Source organism: Trichosurus vulpecula, chromosome 4 (assembly GCF_011100635.1).
Source record: "Trichosurus vulpecula isolate mTriVul1 chromosome 4, mTriVul1.pri, whole genome shotgun sequence".
NCBI classification, from domain to species: Eukaryota; Metazoa; Chordata; class Mammalia; order Diprotodontia; family Phalangeridae; genus Trichosurus; species Trichosurus vulpecula.
Window position 1 is genome coordinate 224,532,162 of NC_050576.1, and position 14,869 is coordinate 224,547,030.

General features: G+C 37.6%; 1 protein-coding gene across 1 annotated transcript in view; it reads right to left on the reverse strand.

Moving 5' to 3' along the window:
• The window catches only part of LOC118847029 (myosin-13), a 76,964-nt gene extending 63,158 nt beyond the window's left edge, over window positions 1-13,806 (reverse strand). Inside the window, exons 1-5 of the mRNA XM_036755662.1 lie at window positions 13,603-13,806; window positions 12,546-12,689; window positions 12,294-12,450; window positions 2,914-2,941; window positions 2,716-2,827 (exon numbers count right to left, since the gene is read on the reverse strand). Of these exons, the coding sequence (XP_036611557.1) occupies window positions 2,716-2,827; window positions 2,914-2,941; window positions 12,294-12,450; window positions 12,546-12,689; window positions 13,603-13,806 (645 nt within the window). The remainder of the gene's footprint in view (window positions 1-2,715; window positions 2,828-2,913; window positions 2,942-12,293; window positions 12,451-12,545; window positions 12,690-13,602) is intronic.
• Window positions 13,807-14,869: the final 1,063 nt, after the last annotated feature.

Here is a 14,869-nt window from a genome sequence, read left to right on the forward strand (position 1 = left end):
ACCCCAATGCATGATGTACTGAACAGAAGCTCTGAGTGGATGTTAAAACTGTTTACCACACCTATATAGACAACATATCTAGAAATATTGATTTGGGAGAGTGATCCCATCTTTAGGATATACACAAACTTAATTATAGATTTTTTCCCCATATTTGCTAACCTAGGGCTCATCAAAATTCCCAATGAGTTATCCCTGTAATAATGGATAATGTAACAATAATATAATTAATATAATATAAGAAAATATAATATAAAATAATGGCCATCTATGTGAAGAAGTGGTCTTGTGAACTCTGAGAAATAGGTAAATATAAGATAAGAAAGGCAGGAAAAGTTTCACAGACCCCAGTTAAGGCCATGAGGTCAGGTGCCTGTTCTGTCATGGAGCAAACTCACTTTACCTCACCTCTTTCTTTTTATTCCACGCCTCCCCTCACCCTTTCAACCAGTTATAATGTGCAAAGACCTTAAAACATATCTGGGAGTGGAGGCAATGGGTCTTATCTCCCCACTAATTACTGGGAAGGGTCTCTGGGAAGTGATGAGGATACCTTAGGAGCAGCATGGTGGTGCAGTAGATAGAGCACTAGTCCTGCAGCCAAGAGGCCCTGAGTTCAAATCTGCCCTCAGATCCTTATTAGCTATATGACCCTAGGCAAGTCACTTAACCTTAATTGCCCTCTTCCCCCACCCCCTCAAAAAGACATCTGGTAAAGCACCATAGACACATCAGAAATGAGACCTTCCCTATATATAAAGTAAAAAGTAATTGTTTGCGAGCAGAGGTATCTCATGTAGCAGAGTCAGTATGAAACCCAATCTACAAATGGGAAGTGAGATGAAAACTTCCCCAAAGTACCTAAAAGAATCACATCACCATATAAAACATATCCCTCAATAAATCTCACTGGGATGCTTACGTTATGTGTGGCAGTTGACTTTCATTCTTCTGGTGTGTCTTCAACTCACCACAAAATTCCCTATTTGGAAAGCATTTATGCTGCTAAATGATGGGGAAAGTGGACAGGAAACCATAATTACCTCTTTTGTCTCCTAAATCTTTTATGAACTTCTAAACTAAGTCAATATGGTGCTTTCCAGCTGTTGTTCATGTAGTATGAACTAGATAGAGCCTTACCACACAAAAATACTGCCTAATCTTTAGATTTTGGCACTTCCCAAGCTGGCCTGAGGTTGGCTACCACCAGCCAAACCCCCTTCAGACAATCACAGGTATGTCTTTTTCTGTTTTATGATGCCTCTCCTCTAGAGAGTAGTCTTATCATATGGTACAGTGGAAAGAACACTAAAATAGGAGTCAGAAGACCAGTTTGGATCCTAGCTTTTCTAATTACTAACTGCATGATATTGTCACTTCACCTTTTTCAGGAAGGAAGGACTCCAACGTGTCAATGCTTAGAGGGTCAAAGTGGAAACAACTGACTAGTCAGGCAGTCTCAGGAGCCTCTTCATGACTTTCTTTTGGCCTACTGTCCCCATAACTCAAAGTCCTTTGTTGAAATATGTTCCCCTGCATCTACAGTATGACCAGCTTTTTCCTTTTACATATTCCTAGGGCCCCATGCCTGAGGGCCTATCCCCCAGCTCCAAACACTTCCCCAAGGATCAGTGGGTTAGGAGTCACTAGCTATGTCAAGGAGTGATGGGATAGAAATTCTGGAGCATCACAGAGGTTACCTAGTCCAGCTCCCTCATTCTGCAGATGAAGTGATTGATGCCCAAAGAGGTAAAGTGATTGACTTGATCAAGTTTACACAGACAGTAAGTTCTAGATCTGGGATTAAAATCTAGGACCTTTGAATCAACACTTTCTTTTCCCTCTCCTTGCAACTATACGCTAGCAGACCTAAGGACCCACACTATTCCTTTCACAAGGGACATTTGGGGTTAGCAGCAATGTTGACCATTCATTTTCCCTATCTTGAAACAAGGACAGAGGGGTCTTGTTTGTTCGTGATTCAGGGAGACACTCAAAGGACACACGTGAGTGTAATTAAAGTGAAGGATGGTCTACCAGCTGAAATGTCATCCTGAGGTCTTCATACCTTACAGGTGGGCTCCTGTCCAACTCAGTATCACTCTGTACTCTCCCCTGGTGGTGGTGGTTTCTCCAGCAATGTTCTTGCTTTATGCCCAAAGTCTCTGCCAGCTGAACCTTTCCTGGGGTTTTTTTTATCCCCTCCATGGACCTGTTGTCTTTGACTTTCTCTCTACTCTCCCTAAGCAACTGAATTAGCCCCCAGCATAAAAAAATGCTAGTCATTTCTTGGCCTTAATTTCTTCATATGAAGAAGTTAGATGAAATTATGTCTAATTGTGTTCTTCTAACTCTAAATCTTATGATTTTAAGACCTTGGATGAAGCACTTCGTTTCCTGATCTATAAAATGATGAGGTTTAACATAGATCAGTGGTTTTAGAATATGAGGAGCCCTAGTGCACTAAACTGACACTCGACATCAGAGAAGGTTCCTCAGGACCCAGACCTCAGGATGCTCTGTCTCTCCTTCCTCTTCTTTTTCTTTCTTTCTTTCTTTCCTAAGGATTAGCAGGGGTGGAGGCAGCTTTGTACATCTGCAGATAGTATTGCTGTTGGGAAATTCTTTGAGAATGTCTTCTTATTCCACCATTCTATAGTTCTTTGTTTGATGTGGTCTGGTAATCAGCCCCCTGAAATAACAATGTGGATTCACCTGCATCTTCCCAGGCTGCTGCTCCTTCTTCTTCTCCCCGGTCACTGCGATTGTTGCAAAGTACTGGATCACCCTCTTGGTATTCACCGTCTTCCCAGCGCCAGATTCTCCACTATGGATTTGAAAGTAAATTACTTAGGAACAGAGCCAGAATGGCACCCCTTGTCTCAAACTAGTCATCAAAAAGAAATTACTCACGTGATGAGGATAGATTGGTTGTCCCGATCTGGAAGATAAACAGAACAAGATTGTGAAGATAGGGAAATAGAAAAGTGTACTAGAGAGAGTACTGACATAGAGCAGGGATACCTGAAGCTATCATAGGTCTCTCCAAATAATATGACAAGGAAAAAACTTGAACACTGTAATGTAAGAAATAATAGAAGAAAATAGCACAAAACTTCTGAATAAAGAATACAAAACACCAATTAAAAGAATCCATAGATTGCCTCCAGAAAAACAATAAACAACCCTATGGTTTGAACTCCAAGAAACGTGGTTAAATTGAAGAATTTCAGAAATAATCACTTCTGCCTCACAGAATTAGCCTCGGCCTCGGTTTCCTTATCTTTGAAATGGAGATAATGGTACCACTCACTTCACTGGGTTTTTGTGGGGATCCAATAAAATAACATGGAGTGTTTTGCAACTGTTGAAGTGTTAATAAATTATTTTTAAAAGCAGTAGTAGTAGTAGTAATAATAATAATGATAGTGCCCTTCTTTTTCCATCACCTTTACCCAAGCAATTAGAAGAAAGACCTTCAAATATAAAGGAAAGAAATTTGAATAACACAGTACTATTCTGTTCCCCTAGAAACTGAAGAAAATGGAATACTATATTCCCTAAAGCAGATACAGGCAAAATGTAGCCCCAAAATATCATACCTTGCAAATCTGACCCTAATTATCATGAAAAAGATGCATGCACATTCATTAAAAGAGAGGCATTTGTGACATTATTGCTGTACAGAAAAAAGCATGAGAACATTCCCTGCAACAGAAACATGATAAAAATAAGTAAGTGTAAATGAAAATAAGAACCCAGGAGAAAAAAGGCACGAGAAGCACATTCCTTGCAACAGAAACATAAGAAAAACAAGTAAATGTAAATGAAAATAAGAACCCAGGAGAAAAAAGGCATAAGACGAACATTCTTTGCAACAGAAACATGAGAAAAACAAGTAAATGTAAATGAAAATAAGAACCCAGGAGAAAAAAAGGCACGAGAAGAACATTCCTTGCAACAGAAACATAAGAAAAACAAGTAAATGTAAATGAAAATAAGAACCCAGGAGAAAAAAGGCATAAGACGAACATTCCTTGCAACAGAAACATAAGAAAAACAAGTAAATGTAAATGAAAATAAGAACCCAGGAGAAAAAAAGGCACGAGAAGAACATTCCTTGCAACAGAAACATAAGAAAAATAAGTAAGTGTAAATAAAAATAAGAACCCAGGAGAAAAAAAGGCACGAGAAGAACATTCCTTGCAACAGAAACATGAGAAAAATAAGTAAGTGTAAATAAAAATAAGAACCCAGGAGAAAAAAAGGCACGAGAAGAACATTCCTTGCAACAGAAACATGAGAAAAATAAGTAAGTGTAAATAAAAATAAGAACCCAGGAGAAAAAAAGTCACGAGAAGAACATTCCTTGCAACAGAAACATAAGAAAAACAAGTAAATGTAAATGAAAATAAGAACCCAGGAGAAAAAAGGCACGAGAAGAACATTCCTTGCAACAGAAACAGCATCTGGAAGGGTAGGAGAATATGGACCTAGAGATGAGATTGATAATAGCCAAAGGGAAGAAGACTAACAATGGGGAGGGCAGAAGGGAGAATTAGACTGTACAGTTTGTGACATGAGAAAAATTATGTCATGGAGTAATGTTTCTATCCTTATTACTTCTCTAATAGATTAATATTTATAAGATTGGGGCATAATATAAAAAAAGGGATGTTGGAGCAAGACTTACAAAGGAAATAACTGAAATTTATTAGTAAGAGTTTAAACTTGGTACATCAGAGGCTTTAATTCCATGAAGTATATAAAGAGATTAAAGAAGGAATAAGTAAGTTTACAGATCATGGATAAAGCATACATGTTCAGCATTGACAGAAAAAAAAGAAGGGAATTAAGAGGATAAGATAAAGAAAAAAATTACAGAAAATAGGAGGAAAAAACAACCAAACAAAGGAAGTTGGAGAGGAGCAGTAGTTTTCAATTTGCCCATTAACTGAGAGGGAAAAATAAGGGGACAGCGGAGGGGAAGAGAATTAGATACCTAAATAAAGAAAATTAATAAGCTAATTTAAATAAAACTCAAAACCTGGGTAAAGGATTGACAAATTGGATAGGAGAGTGAGATGGGAGAAGGACTTTGAAAATATAATTATATCAAAGTAGATTAAGCAAGGCTAACCAGAGGGACAAAGTACCTATTTAGAAGGAGAACCCTCTCCCACTCCCACCCATCCCAATTTAAAAGTATTAGAGATACAAAAACCTAATTCTCATAACTTTAAATATGAATTAATTAAATAGTCTCACAAAAGATAAGAGAGTACAGATTGGATAAGAAAACAAAAACCCTACAACCTGTTGATTATAAGAAACACATCTAAAAAGCAAAGTCATACCTAGAATAAAAATAAGAGCCTAGAATGAAATTTATTATGCAATAGGCAAATAAAAAAATAAAGAGTTGCATTCAGGCAACTCCTGTCTAATAGGAGTTTATATTTACAATATAAACAGAGAAAAGCAAGGAAATCGCACTATATTTAGAGGAACAATAGCCAACAACCAATACAATATTAAACTTATATACTCCAAATGGTGCAGCATCTAAATTAATAAAGGAAAAATTAACTGAATTTTTGAAAGACATAATAATACGATAATTGAAGAATAATGTTGTTCTCTCATAGTTAGACAAATCTAATAGGAAGATAGGTAAAAGAAAATATATTGAACAATCTTAGAGAAGTTAAAACTTAAAGATTTATGGCACTTTCTTAATGGACTACTAAAGAATAGTAATATTTCTCAGCACCATATAGCATTTTTACAAAAGGAGACCATAGATTAGGGCAAAGGAAAATTGGAAATACATTTTAAAAGGCAGGATCACTAAACGTGTCTTTTAAAGAGTGATAATACAATAAAAATAGTAATCAACTCAGAGAGTAAAGAAGAAAAGTCCCAGAAAGTAGGGAAAACAGCCAAACAAAGGAAATTGGAGGGGAAGAGAAGAGTAATTTTTTTTAACCTTTTAACTGAGAAGGGAAAATAAGGATGAGACAACAGTCTAAAAGTTCTGTGATTCAGCTAAAAAAAATCCTCAGAAGGAAAAAATATCTCTAGAAAGAGAAATGAGACAGAATGGAAAGAGAGGATTAATGAACTAAGTATGAATTTTTAAAAATTAGAAGCCACAATAAACAGACCCAAAATAAACACAAAAGCAAAGGCATTAGAAATTAGAGAATTAGTTATTTTGGAAATCAAAAAGACTATAGAACTGGGGCAGCTAGGTGGCGCAATGAGTAGAGCACCAGCTCTGGAGTCAGGAGGACCTGAGTTCAAATCCAACCTCAGACACTTGATCTATTTACTACCTGTGTGACCTTGGGCAAGTCACTTAACCCCAACTGCCTTGCCTTCCCCCCTCCAGGAAAAAAAAGACTATAGAACTAATAGGTAAAATTAAAAGCTGGTTCTTTAAAATGACTAACAATATTAACAGTAACAACCTCATTAAAAAAAGAGGGAAGATAATCTACTCCACAAAATGATAAATGGACAAGTGACATCACAACAATACTAAATGAAATAAAAGTAATTATCTTAACCTATTATTCACAATTACATGCCACCAAAACTGATAATGCAAAAGAAATAGATAATTATCTTCAAAAATATAAATTATCCTAACAGAACACTAGGTAGATATCTTGAATTACCCAATATTGTTGTTGTGTTTGCCCTTTGTTTTTTCAAAGAGGACCATGACATCAGGGGAATGATGGCATGACTTGCAGTTGACTTTGATTTGGGTGAGGGAGGGCTGTGCAAGGTCCCCAGCCGTCACTTTCTCTTCCAGAGCCATCTGTATCCAGTGGTCTGATATTCATCAGGACTGACTGGAGATGACCCAGGATGCAATGGGAGACCCTGGCCCATTTATTTAGTCTAAGGCCTTTTCAAGTACTCACTTAGAGTGAGGTAACACCCATCCAGTGAATAGGCCTCTTTAAGAAGGGAGTCAAGGGATGGCACCTTTAATTAGAAAAAAGAAAATGAAATCAAGCTGCTAGCCCTCAGGGGTGCTGTTCCAAAGAGAAACAGATACCATTGACATTCACTCTAAGCTAGGAGAGCCCAAAATGCAGCCATTTAGTGGAGCTTGGGCAGGGACCTATGAGCTTCAGAGTGAACTGCATTTAAGCTGTTGTGGAAGGAAGGAAGGGAGGAAGGAAGAAATCTAGCCATTAAACCCCAAGTTAAGTAGGCAGTTTTTGGCCATCAAAATCTACCTTCCTTTGAAAAGGAGAAGGAGAAGGAATGGGAGAGGGAGAGGAGAGCTGAGTTACCCAACTAGCTGGGTCCCCTTTCGGGCAGCTCGGTCTACTCACAGGTTGTATTTGTCCTTCGTTTTCAAAGAGGACCACGACATCAGGGAAATGATGACATGACTTATGAGAAAAAGAAATAGAACTAACTGAAAGAATTACCAAAAGGAAGAGAAAACCACAAACAAACATACAAACAAAAAAAGCCACCAGTCCTGATGTATTTAGAGGAGAATTCTACCAAACTTTCAAAGAAAAAATGAATATCTAACTAAACCAATTATCCTCAGCTACTGAGAAACAAAGCTATCAAATAGTGTCTAAGAGACAAATACAGCCCTAAAACCTAAAGCAAGTAAGGATAAAACAAATACAAATATTTCAGCAATTTATATCCTCTACATCATTAATTATTACCAAGTTGGATTTATACTAAGGATGCAAGCGTGGTTCAATATTAGAAAAATAATCAGTGTAATTAATCACATTAAAAACAAACATTTAAAATCACATGATTATGTATCACATGACGAGAAAGCCAAAGTGGAACACTCATTTGCACTAAATAATTTTAAAAAGTAGGAATGAAAGGGAAATAGCATCTCCAGACTTCAAACTGTATTATAAAGCAGCAACCATTTGGTACTGGTTTTAAAAAAAAAAGTAGGTCAGTATAACAGACTAGAAAAGGAGGAGTTAGAATTAATTGAACTCAATAACCCAGCTCTCAATAAACACAAAACATAAATTACCTAGAAAACTCTCTATTCAGTAAGAAGTTTTGGGAAAAATGGAAAACTTTCTGGAAGAAATTAGGCTTAGACCACTATCTTATACTATATCCCATCAGAAATTCAAAATGGATACATGATTTGAATCTTAGAGATCACACCATAAAAAAATTAGAAGAGAACAGACAATAGCGGTGATTATAAAAGGTAAATTACCTGTTTTGGTTATATGAAATTGAAAAGATTTTGTACTAACTCAATCATAGCACCTAGGATAATGAAGGAAGTGGCTGAATCTTGTGATCTTTGTGTCAAATATCTCTGAAAAAAGTTTGGATATCCAAGGTACATAGACAACTAATAGTAATGTGTAGGCCCAAAAACCATTCCCCAACAGGAAAGTGGTTTAAGTGTTTGAGCAAACAGTTCTCAAAAGTAGAATTACAGAAGTAAATGCAGGTAATACAGAAAGACATAAAAAAGTATGAAGTAAGAAATTTTGTAGCTCCTTCATGTTCCATCACTGGTGCTCTATACATAGAGAGTGCCTAATTAATGCCTGATGAATTAAATTCAGATACTGACAATAGCACCGTCAATGATCACATAATAAGGAAAACTTCAGAAACAGAAAATTTTTGTCAGTTTGAATGTGGCTGAGACTAATCATCTCTAGAGTTTTGCTTTCCTATGGTTTCGTATAAGAAACTCACATCGAGTCATCTTAGCAGATTTTGATCTTCCTCTATTAGAGTAAGAGTAAGAGACATGTTGTGTTTTATAAATTAGTTGTGTCTGACCCTTAGTGACCCCATTTGGGGTTTTCTTGGCAAAATACTGGAGTGGTTTGCCATTTCCTTCTCCAGTTCATTTTATGGATGAGGAAACTGAGGCAAGCAGGGTTAAGTGACTTGTCCAAGATCACACAGCTAGAAGTGTCTGAACTCAATAAGATGAGTCTATTCACTGAGCCACCTGGGGGCCTGCCTGGCACATAGTAGGCAGTTAATAAATGTTTAAGGATTGATTGCTTTTTAAAATGTGGTCATTACCTAACACTAAAAGTTTCCAGTGAGAACAAGTCTATGAAAAATATGCTATGTCCTGCACAGTTGTGAGATTTACAAATATCACTGACCATTTTTGCTGTCTTCCATCTCTCTAGAGCTATAGGCCATTTATCAAACCTTTATGGCAATCAAATAAGATAATATTTGTAAAATGCTTCGCACAGTGCTATATAGATGCTTAGTCCTTTTCTCTCCCCCTCCCATCCCAATCTACTTTCGGACTATTCCTATTGCTGTGATTAAAGATCTATTCCTTTTGCCTAGTAATTCTGTATTTGTGATACCCTTGAAGTAGAGGATTCAAATTACCCTGTAATCTGTGCCACCTGCAGTGTCTTGTAGGTGTTTCTTAGGGCTTAATTTTCACTAATACTCACTTTAGAATAATATCAGTCACCAAGAGATTTGTTTTATGACAAGCAAACTATTAGAATGTCCCCTATTTGCCCTAGAGGTGTAAGAAATCAGAGCAGTTAAAACATCACAGTGATGGATTAGTTTATTTTCTTTTATAAATCAGCTCTAAAATATTATTTATTCTACATACAGAAACTCTAACTTTACCCTGTTTTTGTCTTTACTTCTTCTAAAGAATATATTATAACTTTTTAAAAATGTAAATCTTAGAACAGTTTGGGCCCCAAAGAGTGAAAGTTGGATAACTCCAAGGCTCCTGCTGACTCTCTGAGACTGGAGTATATGTGGAGGGCACTGACTTTGGAGTCAGAGGACCTGTGAGACCTTGGACAAATCATTTAACATTTCTAGGCCTCGATTTCTTTCTCTGCAAAATGAAACAGTTGGACTAGAAAACCTTTTTCAGTCTCTTACAGCTCTAAATCTCTGGTCCTATGAACTAGAAAAGTAAGTTCATCGTCAAATCTTGATTGACATGACACCTAAAGTTCAGATTTGTTACTTAAGTAGAATTGACTGACCAGATGAAGGGTGATATATCAGACATATACAGTAGGCTCTATGAGGAGGCTGAACCATGTATGCCATCTCTGTATATAGCATCAAAGTATACCAGCCTTCTCTGGGATGCTGGTGAGGGTGGCATTTATCCTTCCTTCTCAACTACCAAGTGAGCATGAATCCAGGTGCCAGTCAGGATTCTCCTTAAGTTGATCCATTTTGTTGGGCTTCCTTGGGGTATACTGGCAGATTCCTATTCTTCTGAGTAAGTCTTAGTGAAAGGTAGAAATCTTAAATATTCTGACTATTCATTAAGTATTTTGCCTTCTAGAAGAGGATTCTCCTACAGAATGTTAACTTGTGTAGTTACCAGAATACCTGTTGTCCTCCTCACCCTTCACACTCCTACTCACCCACATTGCCACACACATATACACATACCCTCCATTCTCTCCAGAGTGGGATGACTGGGTTTGTCATTGTGGCATCCCATTCTGGGAATCTACGTAAACACATTGCAAGTGGAATATCAAAGTAACAAAGGCACATTTACAGCCACTAGAGATCATGGAAGGCAGTGCAGGAGGAAGTGTGGTACAGAGGAAAGTATGCTCTATTTGGAGGCCCATCTTGGCTTGGTGTGACTTTGGACAAGTCATTTAACCTCTCTGGGCCTCAGTTCCTAATTTGTAAAATGAGGTTGGAATAGATGGTTGGCCTTTAAGGTCTCCTACAGCTCTAAATATACGAATTATCCTATGAACAGCATTAGATAGGAACTTTGCTGTCATCTAAGTCAACATCATACCTAGTGCAGGAATCTCTCTCTGTCTCTCTCTCTCTGTCTCTCTCTCTGTCCCTCTCTCTGTCTCTCTTTCTCTCTCTCTCTGCCTCTCCCTCTGTCTCTCTCTCTCTCTCTGTCCCTCTGTCTGTCTGTCTCTCTGTCTCTCTCTCTGTCTCTCTCTCTCTCTGTCCCTCTGTCTGTCTCTCTGTCTGTGTCTGTGTCTCTGTCTCTGTCTCTCTCTCTCTCTCCCCCCAGTATTCTGCAATATGGAGGTGTTTAATACCTGGTTGTTGAGTGAATGAATAAACAAACAAGCATTTTTAAAGTGCCTGATATTTGCCAGGCACTAGGCTTGATGCTGGGGGTACAAAGAAAAAGGTACCCTCAAGGAGATTACATTCTGCATTCTGTCAGTGGAGCCTACATATACACATTAAGACACATACAAAGTACATACAAAGTCAATACAAGTTAATTTGGGGTATGAAGTTCTAGCAGCTCAAAGGATCAGCAAAGGCCATGTAGGAGGAGGGGGCACATATCTCATGCTTTGGAGTTAGAGTTGCATTGGACACAGCACTGCAGCATGAAATTCTAGTGGATCATTATAGAATCATGCTAATCACAGTATCATTTAGATAAGTAAATAATGGACAGATCCAAATTAGAGATTTAACAAATATTTATTCAGTGATAGTGTTGTAGGCACTGGGGAAAATGCAAAAACAACTAAGATCCATTTCTTGCTCTCAATTTTCATGTAGTTAGGGGAAATGATATATTTTGTAGTTAATTATATTATAAATTAGGTCATAAAAATGCCTAAAAATTCCATAAGACATAAGTTCCATATATGAACAATATCTACCTTACAGGGTGTATCAGGGAGGGCTTTATAAAGAGAAGGCAACATTTGAGTTAGATGGCTAGGATACTATCTGAACAACAGGTAGGATGTCAACTTGATGGTGATGAAGGGAGAAGCCATTTCCAAAATCATAGGATCATAGACCTAGAGCTGGTATGAATCTCAAAAGGCATCTAGACCATCCGTCTCATTTTTCAGAAGAAGGAACTGAGACCCAGGAAGGCTGTAACATGCCCCAAGTTATATAGGCAGTTTCAGAAGTGAGAATTTAACTCAGCCCCTCAAACTACAGCAGAATCTTAATTTTCTTTTGTTGACTCCTTTGACAGCAACATTTTTAAATAATTGAAGGAAATGAAGAATTTCAATCAGAAGTTAGTGAAAATAAAAATGAAAATTTTTATACCCAGCTAAGTTCATGGATCCCCTGAAGTCTATATCCCAAGGGCTCCACAAACCCCAGAGCCTGGTCTACTACTGTATTGATATATACATAAAATTTTGCTCTCCCAATGCCTATTGGTACTATGGTCAATTTTATTGATTTGACAAACAAGACAAAGGGAAATTTCTTTCAGAAACAATCGCTAGAAAAATATCATTATGGTTATTGATGGAATGTTAACTTACCAGTTAGCATGAACTGATAGGCATTGTCAGAGATGGAGAAGATGTGGGGAGGGGCCTCCTGCCGCTTTTTGCCCCTGTAGGCAGCCACCACCTCTGGGTTATACACTGGCAGCCACTTGTAGGGATTGACAGTGACACAGAAGAGGCCTGAGTAGGTCTGTAGGAAGTAAAAACCAGCAGGACTAGTTCTTACTCTGTACTACAGGATTAAGGTTTTTGTTCTGGAGGTAGGGGCATTAAGAGTTTCCTTACATAGATCATCCAGGCTGAATAGCGCTCTTTGAGGTTATACAAGACAGCAGGCTCATGTAGGTGAGTCATCATGGCCATGTCCTCAATCTTGTCAAATTTGGGAGGGTTCATGGGAAAGACTTGATCATTGTTCAAAGTGACAGTCTGAGTGATGAAAAAAGGGGGGAAAAGTGATGATTGAGGATTGGGGACAACTCAAAGATTGTTAATGGAAGTGATTACTGTATCATATAGACAAAATCCCATTATGATAGCTGACTTTACAAAAAAGGAACTTTGTAAAAGAACTATAATAAAACTAATTGTTTGAGGCTGATATTGTTACAGCAAATTCTCCATAATGAATAATCTTCTCATCAAGTTCTTCCTTTCCCTCTCCCTCTGTTCCACTTTCTCTCTTCCCTCTTTTTCTCCTTCCTTCCTTTCTTTTTCTTTCTTTTCTTCTTTTTCTTCCTTCCTTCTTTTTCTTCCTTCCTTCCTTTCTTCCTTCCTTCCCTTTCTTTCTCTTCCTTCCTTCCTTCCTTCCTTCCTTCCTTCCTTCCTCCCTCCCTCCCTTCTTTCTTTCCTCTCTTCCTTCCTTTTTTCTTCCTTGCTCCCTTGCTTTCTTTTTTCTTCCTTCCTTCCTTTCTTCCTTCCTTTCTTCCTTTTTTTCTTTCTCTTGATTATATGCAAGGTTGAAAGAAATTAGCTCTTTAAAGCACTTTGTTCTTGGTACCAACCAGCATTTACTATTTACTTCTCAACTTCCAATGCACCCATTATTACCATCACATCCCTAACAGATAAACAAATAAATCACAAGCTTTTAAAGCATCTGACAAAACAACATAACAGAACTCATAAAGATGCAGAAGTCTGAAAGAGGAAATGGGTCAGAGTGAGGTTCTCTGCAATACCTCTCACCTGCTAATTTGCTAAAGAGTGGCTAAATATTAAACTCATTTTTGTCTCTAGCTCTTATAATCTAATAAGACTTCTCTCTAGGAGAAAAACATGAATTATCTTTAAAGTTCATTATAGTTATGTTTCAACATAGATATTCATGATCAATACTTACTCTGTCATCTAGGGTCTTGACTATGACTTCATCATTCTCTCTGCTCTCGATCATACCTTTCACATACATTTCTTTGTCATCTACTATAAAGCATGCTTTCTTAGAATCAAAAGGGCGATTTTGGGCCTCGATTCTTTCCTTCTCTGGTTTTCGGAGATAGGGAGCAGCTTCTCCAAAGATGGCCATTTCCACATCAGAACTCATGGCTGCAGAGAGACTGGGAAGTTAAAGGGGATTTTTTTGTGAGTCATTTCTGAGTCAAGGATGTCTGTCCTTCATATTCTCTGTGTTCACAGAGATGGACCAGTTGGAAGTATGAATGTGTGACTAATGCTGTGAGGGTCTACAGAATTGAAGGAGTGAAGACCTGAATGGCTCAGTGTTTTCAGCTGAGAAAAGGTTAAGAACTACTTGAGGTGGGAAAAGAGGGGAGAAAATGGGCTAGTTCTTGTGACAGACCTTACTGTGCATCCTCAATTCTGAGTAAACAAACCTTTTTCAAGCATTCCTCTTACCAATTAATAAATCAATAAGAAAGGATTAAGCAACTACATTGTTCCGGGTGAGAGGCAATGTGGTATAATAATAGAGTACTGGCCTTAAAGTCAAGAAGACTTGGGTTCAAGCCCTGTCTGTGACACGTAGTGGCTTTGTGATCCTGGGCAATGCACAATTCCAGGTGACTGGTTAAGTTGCAGAAGAGTTGACTGTCTATATTGGTAGTGGGAATTCCCCTATCAAGAGTTCAATATTGAAATCATAGGCACAGTAGAAAAAAATGTCAGGTACGATGCTAGGTGGTAGGGATACAAAGACAAAATGAAACCTTATTGCTTTTCCTTCCAATTTTTTTGCTCTTTCTTCCACGTTTCTTTTTTTCTTCTTTCTCTTTTCCTCTCCCTGCTAAACTTCCTTTAATCTTGTACCTGTGGAGTTTGAAATGATGAAGAGGTCAGTAAGAAGGATGTGACAAGATCAGAGAAGGAAAGAATGATCAAATTGGCATTGAGGGGACCTGCTATATCAAATGGAAAGCTAGGAAATTAAATATATTCAAGTGGCAAATTCAGATAACATAGAGTGCAGCTTTTCAAGGCAACTGATGCCTTGCAATGGCTATTTCAACTGTTTCTAACAAGTTCTTTTTGAAAAGTTGTTAGTTGAAATGATCAAAAGGTATGAATAGGCAGTTTTCAGATGAAGAAATCAAAGCTATCTATAGTCATATGAAAAAATGCTCTAAATCACTATTGTTTAGAGAAATGCA